At 55.0% G+C, this 14138-nt stretch overlaps 1 protein-coding gene across 1 annotated transcript; it reads right to left on the bottom strand.

The window, feature by feature from the left end:
* Nucleotides 1-3072: 3072 nt before the first annotated feature.
* Nucleotides 3073-3884, bottom strand: LOC308348106 (malignant T-cell-amplified sequence 1-like). The gene has a single exon (XM_080811955.1). It carries the CDS (start codon nt 3767-3769, stop codon nt 3224-3226), a length of 546 nt encoding a protein of 181 aa, XP_080668081.1. The 5' UTR covers nt 3770-3884; the 3' UTR covers nt 3073-3223.
* Nucleotides 3885-14138: the final 10254 nt, after the last annotated feature.

Genomic DNA, 14138 nt, shown 5'->3' with positions numbered 1-14138 from the left:
CCGATACAACAACGGAAGTGACTCTGCGTGGTCAGAGCCCTGCCTTCTTGCCAGGTCCTCGGCGCCAGGGAGCACGGCCTGCCCAACACAAGTCCTTCCCTGAATCTTAAAGTTCCACAGACTCCCAGGGTGGCTGGCCAGAGGCAGGAACACTAACTGTCCACACGGCAACCCAAGTCCAGTGGGATTGGCCAAGAATGGCGGCTGGGAAATGCACGTCTCCCCCTTCCTGCTACCAGCAGGCACTGTGCATGTGGAGAGGGACAAGCCTCTTTCTGGCCCGATGAGTCCCATTCAAAATTCCTTAGGACTCTTCCAGACTTGGTACGTCATCAGTTCTAGGTACTCAGTCCTCTAGAGCTGAAGGAAACTGCTTTACTCTTCCCAGGAATTAGACAGTGGGTCACAGGGTCACAGCCCCACCGACTCTTGTCCTCTTCGTTCTCCGTGTGGATAGATCTTCCTCCACTCACACATTCCACCTCCAGCCTCCTCATTTTAAAACTCACAGGCGTTTACTTCTCACCATTTTAACCACCATCTGCACACGAATGGCCCACAAATCTGCCTCCACGTCCTGGCCCCGCCCGCTCTCCAGACTCTTCCTACCTGTCCACCTGCTGGGCAGTGCCACCGGAGGTCCCCCAGGACATCTGTCACAAGCGGGTCTGTCCTAGAAGCTTCCGGTTTCATCTCTTCTCCTCTCTTCCTGGAAAATCACGACCTACAAAAGCCGAGCTGCTTCAGTTTCTGTGACTCTCCGGCACGGCTCACACTATTTCTTTTCCTGGAATTTTTTTCACCATTTTCATTGTGAAAACATCCTTAATCATTTTTTTTAACATTTCTACTCAGACAGCCTGATTAAGAAATCCTCTTTGATTTTTCAAGGCAGAGACAACTTTCCCTCACTCATTCATACCATGTTATAAGTAATTCATAGTTACTAAATACAGGTGGATATACATACACAGATATTTGAAATTAAATTATGCATCTACATGCTGGCCTTCCTACCAAGACTAAGCTCCCGGAAAACAGGGTGGTATTTTATATTTCTGCATCTTACTTAGCCCCATGTCTAGCCCCACACTAAGTACCCAATAATGTTTGTTGAACTATTCTGGATGAAATAGCACTGGAGTGAGTGGATTCGTGAGGTAAGATGTGACTGGCGCTTGTATCGAATTAGACACTGGTATTAGCCAAGAGTAAGCAGAGACAATCCTCTTCTACCTTAATTGTTCCTAACAACCTTCTGGCTCACAGATCACCTTAAACGTGATGAATGTAGAGAATGCTTTAACAAATACACGTCTCTCTGAATATAAACACCAAATTCCGTATGAAATTCCAGAAAGGTCCTGGAACTCTTGCCCTCCGTCCTCTCCAACGTGGACGCAGGCTTTCCACCATGAGTTGATCGGTAGGACTGGTATCACCCATACAAGGATCCGCGTCCAATAATGGAAGGATAGCATGCGTATGCATGAACGAGGAGTCCTGAAGGAAGGCTTAAAACAGAGGCAGAAGGTCCTCTTTCAGCTTTTGGTGGAGAGAGCTGGTGGGGACACGGTCAAAGAACTGTAGGGTTCTTACCTTGAGTGTCTCCGTCCATGTTCCTCAGAGTCACTGCTGCTTCCCAGTATTATCACGAGATGCTCCCAGGGCCTCCACGGTGTCCACCAACGGCCAGGGTGGTGCTGACTGGGGCAGACAATTAAACGGGGCAAAAGCCCTAATCCTTCGAGGAAAAAAGTGTTCTAATGAGGAGAGTTTGAGTTGTTACAGGACAACTCTGTGGTGAGGACATAATCCAAATGAGGGCATGTCGGTCCCTTCTCTCCTTTTGGAGCCATTCCTTCCCTATTTTCTAGACCACTGATTCTACCCCTGTGGCACATTCCCACTCTTAGTGCATCTTTCTCGTCCGTAAGCAGACACACTTACACATCCCATTAACAACCCACAACAATAGAAATAACAACAGTAAAATAATCTGGACTCCACAACAAAGTATCTTCACTGTAAGCTTCCTCTAGCGTCTACCTGGTGTCTTTTAATCACAACCAAACTTCTGTGAGCAACAACATGAAATCTAAATGTCCGCATTTTACCTTTTCACTTTCCATTCACCCCTAAATCTACCGAAATTTATCTCGCACTGATGAGTTACACTGAAACCGATCATGGCGAAGTCACCAACGAGGCTTCAGTTGACCAGTTTTCCCTCCTTTACACAATTTTTCAGTTGGGCGTCTCTGACGCCACTCTATAAATACTGACATAACTTTGGCTTTAAATTTCAGAAAACTCAAGTCGAGACGAAGTGATTTATAAGGAAACTTTTAGCTCAGGTCACTTCACCACGTCCTTTGGTAGGGGTCCCATCATTTGGAGTCTGCACGGCTGATCATCATCAGGTCACGTCGGCGAGGGCACCGCTGCTTTCCACGCTCAGACCTCGTGCTCATCGAGGTTGCACGCGTATGTCTGCGCGCAGGTCCGTGCGCAGCGAGAGCGACACCGCACACGCCAACGTCCGCCCCACGAGACTTTCTCCCCCACGCATCTCCGAGCGCCTGCACACCTTCCCCCGCAATCTTCAAGCAGCCCCTCCTAACAGGTCCCACGGCCGCCCAGATAAATGACTCAAACCCACGGGAGGAAGCACCTACGGATTCCCGGGGATTCCTAAATAGGAAGACCCCACTGGGCCATGGGCCCCACGACCACCCATAAATGACTCTGTCTCAGTGGGATGGACCGAGTCCTGCCAGCAAGCGGGGAGGGGACGAGGCCTGCGGGGCACTCGGCGCCGATTTCCTGCTCGTCCTTGCGGCGCCGGTTAACCGAGCTGCGCAGGACCCGCTCGGGCATCTGCTTCCTCCCACCTCTGGGCTCCCAACCGCAGGCTCCTCGCTCTGGAAAGTCCACGTTCCCAGCGCAGGCACCGCGCCTGGGCTGGAACCGACGTGGCGGACGCGGGGGCACGGCCTCCCCGCGGGCGCCCCCCGCCAGCGCGCACCCGCACTCGCACGCACGCAAGGACACAGAGACAGACAGCGCGGCTCCTTCCAAATCTTTACTTGGGTTTTGCTTCTCCGAGCATCTGCGCGGGCGCGGAGCAAGGCCCTTCACGCCGTGACACGGACACGGACACCGACACCGACACCGACACCGCCCCGCGCCCCCGGCTCCGGCCCGGGGCGCCCCCGGGCGCTCACTTGTACGTCTTCATGTGCCACAGCCCGTCGTTCAAGTAGTGGATGTTCTCGATGCCGATGCCCTTGTTGACCTTCTCGATGTCTTCGGCGGACATCCGCATGACGCCGACGCACAGCGCGTGCTGCTTGCCCTCGGCCATGATGGCCACCACCGTGTCCACCGCGGCGGGGTACAGCTGCGCGCCCGGGGACGTCAGGCCGGGGCACATGATGTTGGCCCCGCTGAGCACAAACTTGATGGCGCCCTTGTCCACCTGCTGGTGCGGCAGGATGAAGGGGTACTTGTGCAGCAGCCGCAGCGTCGGGTAGAAAGGCCCCTCGCGCTGCCTGAAGAACAGCAGCTCCCCGTTGACCGTCAGGATCTCTATGTGCTCGTGGCAGCGCACGATCTTCACCGGGTCCTTCTTGGGCAGGATCTGGCTGAGCCACGGCTCAATGCCCGGGAACTGCTCGATCAACTGGTTCTTAATACCCTTAATAACGGAGGTTTTCAACTGGATGCAGTTGGACACGTTTTCTTTCTCGTCAAACTTCTTGAACATGATCCAAGGCGAAGGGGGCGGCGCCAGCGAAGAGCCCGAGCGGGAAGACGTGCGGAAACGCCGAGGGTCCGGCGGAGGCGCTCTCGGAGGGCGGCCACGGACGGGCGCGGCGGCTGTCGTTAACCGGAAGGGAGCGCGCTTTACGGCTCCGCGTGGGACCGACTTCCGCCCCTCGGAGCGCCGCGCGCCGGCGCCGGCGGCTCCGGGGCCGCAGATTCGTGGCGGCTGGCGGGCGGGTAGAAGGGGCGGAAGAAGGGGCGGGACTTGAGCAAGAGGAGCGGGAGGCGGCGTTCCTCTCGCGGAAGAGACGAATGGAAACGGCCTGTTATTTTTACAGTTGTTGGTGGTGGTAAGCCGAATCGTCGTCCCGGCGCTTACCTACGCGGGAAGCCGAGGGGAGCGGGTGCGGGAAGCAGGGGAGCAGGTGTCCGGAGCAGGTGCCGGGAGCAGGTGCGGGGAGCAGGCGCGGGGAGCAGGCGCGGGGAGCAGGTGCCGGGAGCAGGTGCCGGGAGCAGGTGCCGGGAGCAGGTGCCGGGGGCAGGCGCGGGGAGCAGGTGCGGGGAGCAGGTGCGGGGAGCAGGTCCCGGGAGCAGGCGCGGGGAGCAGGTGCCGGGAGCAGGTGCCGGGGGCAGGCGTGGGGAGCAGGCGCGGGGAGCAGGCGCGGGGAGCAGGTCCCGGGAGCAGGTGCCGGGAGCAGGCGCGGGGAGCAGGCGCCGGGGGCAGGTGCCGGGAGCAGGTGCCGGGGGCAGGCGCGGGGAGCAGGTGCGGGGAGCAGGTGCGGGGAGCAGGTCCCGGGAGCAGGTGCGGGGAGCAGGTGCGGGGAGCAGGTCCCGGGAGCAGGCGCGGGGAGCAGGTGCCGGGAGCAGGTGCCGGGGGCAGGCGTGGGGAGCAGGCGCGGGGAGCAGGTCCCGGGAGCAGGTCCCGGGAGCAGGCGCGGGGAGCAGGTGCGGGGAGCAGGTCCCGGGAGCAGGTGCGGGGAGCAGGTGCGGGGAGCAGGTCCCGGGAGCAGGCGCGGGGAGCAGGTGCGGGGAGCAGGTCCCGGGAGCAGGCGCGGGGTGCAGGTGCGGGGAGCAGGTCCCGGGAGCAGGTGCCGGGGGCAGGTGCTGCTCTCCTGCCGCGCACAGGCGCCACGAGGAGCCCAGACCCCGTCGTTACCCCGGGTCTCCCTGCCTCACACCCTGCGTCTCCCCCACACTCCCTGACGCATCTGGCTCAGGGACATGGCATCGCAGACATCTGCCTGCCACCTGTCACCCGTGGATGCAGCCTTCTCCTCTCTGGTTTCTCTCCGCCTGAACGAGGCGGGGAAAGGCTTCCTGACCTAGAAGAATGCAAATGCTGTAGGATTTCCTCTGCCCTTTTCAAGACATCCAAACCCAGATTGCGGCCCAGAATATGGTTTCTCCTGGCGAACGTCGCGAGCGCTCCTGAAAAGAGTGTGCGTTCTGCTTTGGGTTCAACGCTCTGCACGTGGTGACTGTGTCCCAGGGGTGGATGGAGTTGTTTTCTGTCTACGCGTTCTATCAGTTGGCGACCGGCATATTGACATCTCCAGCTGTGATTGTGGATCTGCTTCCCTTTCCAGTTTTATCAGCTTTGGGTTCAAACATTGTGAAACCCAGTATTAGGTCGATACCCATTTAAGATTAATATGGAGGTCACCCAGCTAATTAGATTTTATCCATGTAGATTTCTCACGCTATCCTAAGGGTAAGTGTGAGACCCCTGAAGCCAGGAATTGTGGGTTTTGTTTTGTTTTGTTCTTTTTAAGATTTTATTTATTTGCGAGAAAGAGAGCAGGAGTGGGGTGAGGCAGAAGGAGAAGCAAGCTCCCTGCTCAGCAGGCCTGGAGCCTGATTCTGGTCTCCATCCATGGACCCTGAGATCATGAGCTGAGCCAAAGGCAGACACTTAACCAACTGAGCCACCCAGGTGCCCCAGGAACTGTGTGTTTTATGTCTGTATTCTTTCACTTAGCACTTCTCTCCAGTGGGTACATGTGTAGTCTTGGGAGGCCTACCCTGCAGCAGAAATTGTAACAGGAGGTGAATATACAGTGGAAAGAACATTATTCCCACATTCTTGGGAGCTTACAGCACATTGTGGTGAGATAGATAGATATAGATATAGATGATAGATAGATAGATAGCTATCTCCCCATCCCCATTCTCAGAACAAAAATCTGGATTAGTCTGGGTTCTCCAGAGAAAGGATAGATACATAAAATCATATTATAAAATTATTACATATATTTATGTGTGCAAGTTTGTGGAATTACATATATGCATATAGGTATAAGTGAATATAGGCTGCATGTGTAATATGTATCCATCGTAGGGAATTGGCTCACACAATTATGGAGACCAAGAAGTCCCAACATCAACGGTCAGCAACAACCTGGAGACCCAGGAGAGCCAATGTAGTAGGTCAGTCTGAGCCCAAGGCAGGAGAAGACCAACGTCCTAGCTCAAAGGCAGTCAGGCAAGAAGAATTCCTTTCGGCCTTTTTGTCCTGTTCAGGCCTTGGTTGAGGCCCGTCCACGTTAGAGAAGGTAATCCCGAGGGTAGACCGTCTGACATGAGGCAGCGAGCAGTGTGCCGGTGTCCTGACCTGGGACCCAGGATGGATCCTGCTCCATCATTTACCAGGTTGAAATCCTGAAAGTTCCTGAACTCGTATGCATCTCCGTTTACTCGTTACAAAAGTACGGTTGACAAGAATACCCATCTCCTGGCGATAGGGGTGGGAATGGCTTGAGTTAGGACTTAGAATAATTGGGTTTTCAGTATTTCATATAGCTATAATTATTAAATTAACACGAAACCAGTTACGTGATTGTTTTAACACTCTCTTCACACAGAACATAGCACAACCAGCCAGACTTAAGCTTTCCTATTTATGGCCAAGTCTCCAAGATGCCTCCCTGAGAGTTCACTCCAATTACTTTGATCCCATGGAGAGTCACACGTTTCCACTTAATATATGAGCAGCTAACCTCGTCTATTATGTACAGATTTATGTGCTATCCTATCCCAATAGGATAGTTCCTTTTCTTTGGGTCTTACAGGTTGTTCTGTTGTTCTTTATTTGTGAAGTCAGTGCTGTATGAACAGCATAAACCAAATGTAGAAATTCAAGGGAGGAAGAGTTATTACTGGCTAACATGATCAGGTGACCTGTCTGTGGATGACTAGTAGTGTTATCAGAACTGATCTGACCTGCAACTATCAGAGGCACGCCCAAAGGATTTTTCTTTAATTAAGTTATTTTACAGAAGAGACTCTTAAGAAAGTTTACTCTGAAGTTCCATCGCCATAGAAAACTTTTTTGAAGTTAATAATCATTTTTATCAGAAATACACTCAATCTGTACACTGTAACTCTCTCCCGGGATGCACTTGACCTGGGCCGTCAAGCCCCTGTTTGTCATCTATCAGGAAGAGGATGCTAAGCCTTAGTTTTCTCCTTAAATTCCTAAAAAATTTTAAAAAGTTAACAAATGAAAAACCTCTGTTTTAAGACTTCCTAAAATCGACCCTTCTCTAAAATCGTGGAGCCTGGTTCTTAAACTTTATAGAGGAGGCTAGGTCTTTTAGGTGACTCACATCAATGTATGAAAAAACACGACACACAGCTGTTGCTTTGAACAACTGAGTATGTTAAAACACTAAAACACACTACCAACTTGTTCTCATTAAATAATTTACAACCAACTGAAAATTAATTAACTATATATGTATTTTAAAAAGAAGGAGCAAAGTTACAGCACAATCTAAAGTCAGGTTGATTTTCAGGCCGAGGCTGTACGGCCTCCTAAATTCTGTCAGCCCCCACCCCTTGTTGCTTTATTTTCCTTAACTCTGACGAGTACAGTGTATACTTCACAAGGTGTGTGGCGCGGTTATGAGGAATAAAAAAATACAATATACAAAGGGCTTATATTAAGATGCAGAATAAGTACATTTACTAGTGTTTCTTTATTCGCAAAACACCCTTTATGTGGTACTTATAAGGCCTAAGATTATAATATAGATGTAAAAAATTTTACAGAAAATGTTTGTAGCTTTGGATAAAGCCAAAGTCAAATAGTCAAGAGATGCCCCAATTCAGTATTGTATCAAGAATCTCAAGGGAGTGTGTAATCGAGACACAGTGATGTCATGGCAAAATTAAAGTGTGGAACCTGAATGAGAAAATTTCTCAGGTTCCTCGCATCTGCAACACTGGGAGTGCAGTTCACACACCTACGCTGTCCTACCTTTCAAACCCTTCACCTGCGTACGACCGTGTCTGCATTTTGAGGCACGGCCACCAGAGGGCAGGAGAGCCGAGCTGAAGTCGCCTGCAGGTCCCCGTGATTGGTGCTGTACTAGGCCTATGCTCAACCAATAGGTAACTTTTTTTTTAACCATACGGTTATTTTTCCTAAATAAATAAACCCATTTCTACAATTATAAGACATTTCCCAAGTTGAGGTGAACATTCTAAATAAGTATCTACGTGATTTAAAATTTGAATTTTCTCTGTAATTTTCTCTAAATAATCAACAGTAAAGCAGTTATTTCTAAAATGAAGTCTAGGGGCGCCTGGGTGGCTCAGTGGGTTAAGCCTCTGCCTTTGGCTCAGGTCATGATCCCAGGGTCCTAGGATCGAGCCCCGCATCGGGCTCTCTGCTCAGCAGGGAGCCTGCTTCCTCCCCTCTCTCTCTGCCTGCCTCTCTGCCTACTTGTGATCTCTGTCAAATAAATAAAATCTTAAAAAAAAAAAACCATACATGCTAGCTCTACATCATTGGCCTTCTCAAATAAATACAAACTTCCAGTTATAAAATGAGTCACAGAGATGACAAGTAGCATAGGCAATATAATCAACCATACTGTAATAAAGTTCGGTGACAAATGGGGACTATTCTTATCCTGATGAATACCGAGTAGCATAGAATTGTTGACTCGTGTTGTACACCTGAAGCTAATGTAACACCGTATGTTAATTATACTTCAATTTATAAAATACCTCTTTCCACGTTGCTTCAATTTAGGAACGATTTTTAAAAATTAAAAAGTTAGGTATATCATAAAAATAATCTCACGATAGCCCAAATGTTCTTGATTACATGTTCCACCTCAGTGCTCCATTCCCCCGGGGACACTGCTAGGTTTCTCGTAGGTTCCAGCCACGTTCTCCCCATGGCAGGCATGCGGATGAATAGGTAGGAGGGTGCTCCCACGGGCAAGCGCAGAGGAAAGGGCCCCCACACCGGGGAGGTGAGCAGAGTTCACCCAAAATCTTAGGGGCTCTCATTTCCAAAGCAAACCCCACGGGAGGGTTGAGCCCCGGCCTGGATGGCCAGAACCCTCCCTACTTCTCTAAACTCGCCATCGGATGTGCCCCGGGCCAGTTCCTGCCTCTCTCGGCCTCAGGATCCCGATTGTCTCAGGAGGGCTGGACGCAGAACTTCGTGACCTCCCCCTTGATAGTGTGGACGTGGTGTGGGCTCCCAGATCATGGATGGGCTTGGGGGGCTGCACTGTGGGGTGTGCACGGCCTCCTGCCCACGTGCAGACTGAAGGGGACCCCCTGTGGCGGCCGAGCCTTGTGCCCACCAGCAGCAGGGACAGTAGGTGCATTACACCCGCGCGTTAGACCCCGCCTTGCCGCGCTCGTGCGCATTCAACGCACCAATGACGGCCCGCCTGGCAGCCACTGCACGCCCCACGGGCCACTGCAGGGAGACCTCACAACCCCCAGCACCCGCAGGCCGCCCCAGCCCAGCCCGGCAGGCCAGAGTCCTGAAATACCTCCTGCCTGGCAGGACGGGTCCCCAGAGTCGACCCCCCGGGGCCAGCTCTGTGCAGCTCTGGGTCAGGGAAACCTGAATCCGGGCGGGGAGAAGGTCAGGCGGCCCCTTCGGCCTCTTCTGCACCTCCTCCCGTTGTCTTCCTGGCAGACCCTGGGGACACTGGTCCAGCCCCTCCCTCGCTGGGGTCAGAGGGGAAGGACAGGTGCACAAGTGTTGGGGGTACTTACTGTTATTAGGGGTCCTTCCTGGGCACTCAGTGAGTTTACCCCATTATAGATGAGCAGGGACACCAGCGCTCGTGGTCCCTCAAGTGACCAAGCCCAGCAGAACTGAGGCTTTCGCAAGTCCTGGCCCCAGGCGTTTGGACCCCACAGGTGTGCTGTGCACGGGAGCCTCTCCCACCCCACCCCCCCCACTGAGCAGGTGGCCTCTGAGCCCAGCTTTGGCCATGGGTCTGTCATGGATGGGGGTCACGGAGACAGTCACTGCAGCCGGGGGTTCCACGGGGCAAGGGCTTCGTGGGGCCCTGGGTAAGGAGGGCTCTAGGGAGACTGGGGTGGGGTGTTAGGGGCACACATGGGAAAGGGCTCTGAGTGCTTCACAGAGTCGGGGACACGGTGGGGGGAGGATGGGGCGGGCAGAAGACAATTCCGGCCACCTCGGAGCCACAGCGTCTTAGATTTGGAGGGAGATTAGTGGACATGCCACTAAGCACGGACCCAGAGATGAGGTCTGCCGCAGTGTCCTCCTGCACACAGGGCTGCGGCGGGACGAGACGGGCTGCGCGCCAGAGCCTGAGCCAGAGCGGCCTTCAGGAGAGGTCGTACCCAGGAGGGCGCTTCCGTCCGTGTTGCTGCCGGCCTCCTGCAGGGCTGAGGAGGACGGGGCAGCACAGCCCCCCTGCAGAGGACAGAGCCCTGAGGAGCCATGACTGCAGCCGTGAGTGTGCTCACGGCGGGCAGCGGCGGGCACTGTGGGAGGACGTGCTGCTCGAGACCTAACTGATGCTGTGGACCTAGGGGGACAGGAAGGAGCCCAACTCCAGGGACCGTGGGAAATGGCAAGGTCAGCAGAAGCCCCAGACTCTTCAGGGTACCCATGCCGGGAGGCAGCCCCGGGGGTTCAGGAAGTGGGGTTCTCGGCTCTCTGGGCGCAGATTAGGGAACACCCGCCGGGGGAAGGGAGGCCCCCAGAGGACCGCGGGATGACCCTGCTGCTGCTCTCCTCCCAGCAGGACTGGAGGAGTTGGCCGAGTGCTCCCCGAGCACAGCCCCAGTACCCACACTGCGGAGACGGGGTGCAGGACGTCCTCCCTGGGGCCCTTGCGGCTGCGGGGAAGGCCGGCTTTGCAGGGCATGGGCCTGCTGGGAGGGGAGTGCTGCTTCCACTGGCCATAGCTGTGGTGTCCACGTGAGCCTTCGCTCCCGAGCGGGTGTCAGAGCTGCTCTGGGTTGGGTGCTGCCGTGAGAGCTGGTCTGCAGGTGGTCCTGGCTCCAAAACTCCCAGGGGCTCTGTCGGTAACAGAGTTGGGGCGGATCACAATCGGAGGGCTGATGCCGGGGGAGGCACGAAGGTTGGCAAAGGTGCTGCCTCTGTCTCTGGAGTTGCTGCTGCTGGTGGCACTTGAGCTATTTCCAGTTTTGGTGCTGGAGCCAGAGCCCTCATTGTCGCTGGCGTTAGCTCTGGACCCGGCTCTGGCGTGGGACTGACACTGGAGCGCGTTCTGGACCTGACTCTTCCCCCGAGACCGGTGCCAAGCAGCTCTGACCTGACACGGGCTCTGGCCGGCGCTGACAGTAGCTGACACGCAGCCATGCTGGCCTTGGGCACAGGAGCCCGGGGGAGTGTGCGGTCCCATTCGGGAGCTGGGATTAGAACTCATGCTTGAGCTGATGCTGGGGCTGTTTTGAGCCCTTGAGCTGGCATCCACGCTGCTGTCAGAGCTGATGTCCGAGCTGGTGTCTTTATCTGGTGTCCTATCTGGTGTCCAAGCCGGTGTCCAAGCTGATGTCAGAGCCAGCGTCCGAGCTGGTGTCCGAGTGGGTGTCCGAGCTGGTGTCTGAGCCGATGTCCAAGCCGGCATCTGAGCTGATGTCCGAGCTGGTGTCTTATCTGCTGTCGGAGCTGGCGTCTGAGCCGGCATCTGTGCTGGCACAGGCTCTCGTGCGGTAGCTGCTGCTGGAGTCGTTTACCTTGAGCCTGACATTGGTTCTAGCTGTGTATTTGGCCTGGCTCTCTCTTTGCATTTGGTTTTAGAGCTGGTGATAGCCCCAGGTGCGGCATCCTCCACATCCTCCCAGGTACAGTGGGGGACTGGTGGCTTCCTCCTGGAAAGGCCAAAGCTTGCTACTCTTCAGAAGAGCCATTCAGAGAAGTCCGAGGGGATCAGGGCTCGGCCGGCCCATCCAGCCCACCAGAATGCTCCCGTTCATGTTGCTGCCATCCATGCACAGCCTGGGGAGGGGGTGTTAAAGCCGGAGAGGAGGAAGGGCTGATGGAGGCTGGCCTGGGCCAGATGACCTGGGCATGACGGGATTGTCGGTTCCCAGAAGGGTGGGGACAGCAAAAGCAGCAGCGCCTCCTTCCAGCTCCGGGGGGTTCCAGAAGCTTTGCTCAGGAGCCGGGGGAACTTGGCTCTTTCGGTGGGTGCAGAGTGAGGAACGCTGGCACCAGGAAGGGGGAGACAGGGAGGGAGAAGATCCATTAAGGCAATGGGACGAGGCAGGAGCTTCGTGTGCCGGCCAGTGGGGACTCCAGAAGAACGTCCTCCTTGATCCGCTCCCCTTCCGAATTGGAGGAGGTGACGGATCGCACACTGAACACCAGCAGAGCGCGCCGCGGAGGGAGAGGACACACCCAAGCCGGTCCACGAACTGCGAGTGGGAGCTGCCACTGGTCCTGGGCTCTGCACTGGCACCCGTGCGGCTGAGTGGGGAGACATGCCTGTGGGTGCCGTGGCTGTGACCTGCACTCACGACCTGTGGGGATGCAGACAAGGGGCAGCAGGGCAAACCTCAGCCAGTCTTCCGGTTCCCAAAGAACAGAAGACACCTGAGGCTGAGGTGGACAAGGGGGGAGGCCGGCCTGTTGAAGGACGGACATTCCTGGTGGCAGCAGGTGAGCCTCGGGGCGGATCTGGACTATGGGCGTGGCCTGGGCTGGAGGCTGAGCAGAAGATGCCACCTGGTCTGGGACGCTGCGGTCTGTGAGTACTTGGGTACCTGAGCTGCCAGGCCCCATCCTGGCCAGCACTAGGGATCAGTGAGAAGGAATCCTTGGCAATTTTGAGCCCCCTCTGCTTCCTGTGAGGGAGGGTTGAGCTCCATGCCTGGTCTTTGCCCTTCTGGTGGAAGTCTGACTCTTAGGACAAAGGCACAGTTAGCAGTAGGGTTCTTGGTGCAGCACAGGTTCACGTTGTCGGGGATCTTCAGCTCCGGTGGGACAGAGGAAGGGTCCGCTGTGCTCAGGAGGTGGCTGCCGGCCTGGGAGAAGGAAATGCCTAGAAACAGAAAGGAGATGGGGGGCGGTTGTGGGCACTGGGACCCTTCCTGGTGCGTGTTCCCCGTTCTGCATGCAAAGCGCCGGGTTCCCCCGGTTCCAGAGCAGGAAGCGGGCGTGGGGAGACTGGTGAGGTCCGGGGGTCTGCATTAACATATGCAGGATTCGCCTTGAGAGACATTCTAGAGATAGCGGTGGTGCGTGCACAGCATATTGAATATTTACTTAATGCCACTGAATTAGATGATTTAAAATGACTAAAAGGTAAATTTTCACTGCGTGTACATTTGAAACCATAACATCTAATAAGCTGCGAAAAGAAGATTTAAAATCCAAGTTGTCATCGTGAGGGAGGAAAGGATTGCTCTAGCGCGGGCGCTGGTGTGCTCAAGGGCAGGTCCCGGGAGACGGGGGCTCCACACGGCAGGGGACGCCACGGCTGATTCTGGAGATGCACCTGGTGGTGGCTCTGGAACTAGCCCAGGACCTGGCTCCAGCGCTGGTGCTGGCTCTGTCGCCGGTGGTCTTGGGGAGGCTGCTTCTAGAACAACTCTGGTTCCGTGGCTGACCCTGGATTCTGGCAGTGATACCGGAACTGGGGAAAGAACTGGTGATGGGTATGCTTCGGGTCTGGATCTAGGACCAGAGGTGGCTCTAACTCTAGGCTGATGCTGGGAGCAGATGCTAGCAGAGCTTCCTCTCCCTCCAGAGCAGGGCAAGAGCTTGTGCTAGAGGTGCAGCTCTGCAGCTGCCCCCCTTCCTGGCTGTGGGGCAGATGTCATCCCACCTGCTGAGCTGTGAGCTCTGAAGGTCAGGAGAGTTCCTGCCTGCACACTGAAGGGGGAGTACACGGGTGCTGAATACATGACGGAAGAGTGAATGGATAGATGGATGGACAGAAGGATGGATGGATAGATGGATGGATGGAAGGAAGGAAGGAGGGAAGGATAGATGGTTGGATGGATGGATGGATGGATGGATGGACGGATGGATGGATGGATGGAGGGAGGGATGGATGGGTGGAAGGAGGGATGGATGGATGGAAGGAAGGATGAATGGATGGAAGGAAGGA

This window comes from Martes martes (assembly GCF_963455335.1).
Source record: "Martes martes genome assembly, chromosome: 8".
Classification (NCBI taxonomy): Eukaryota; Metazoa; Chordata; class Mammalia; order Carnivora; family Mustelidae; genus Martes; species Martes martes.
This window is presented reverse-complemented; position numbering and strand designations above follow the sequence as displayed.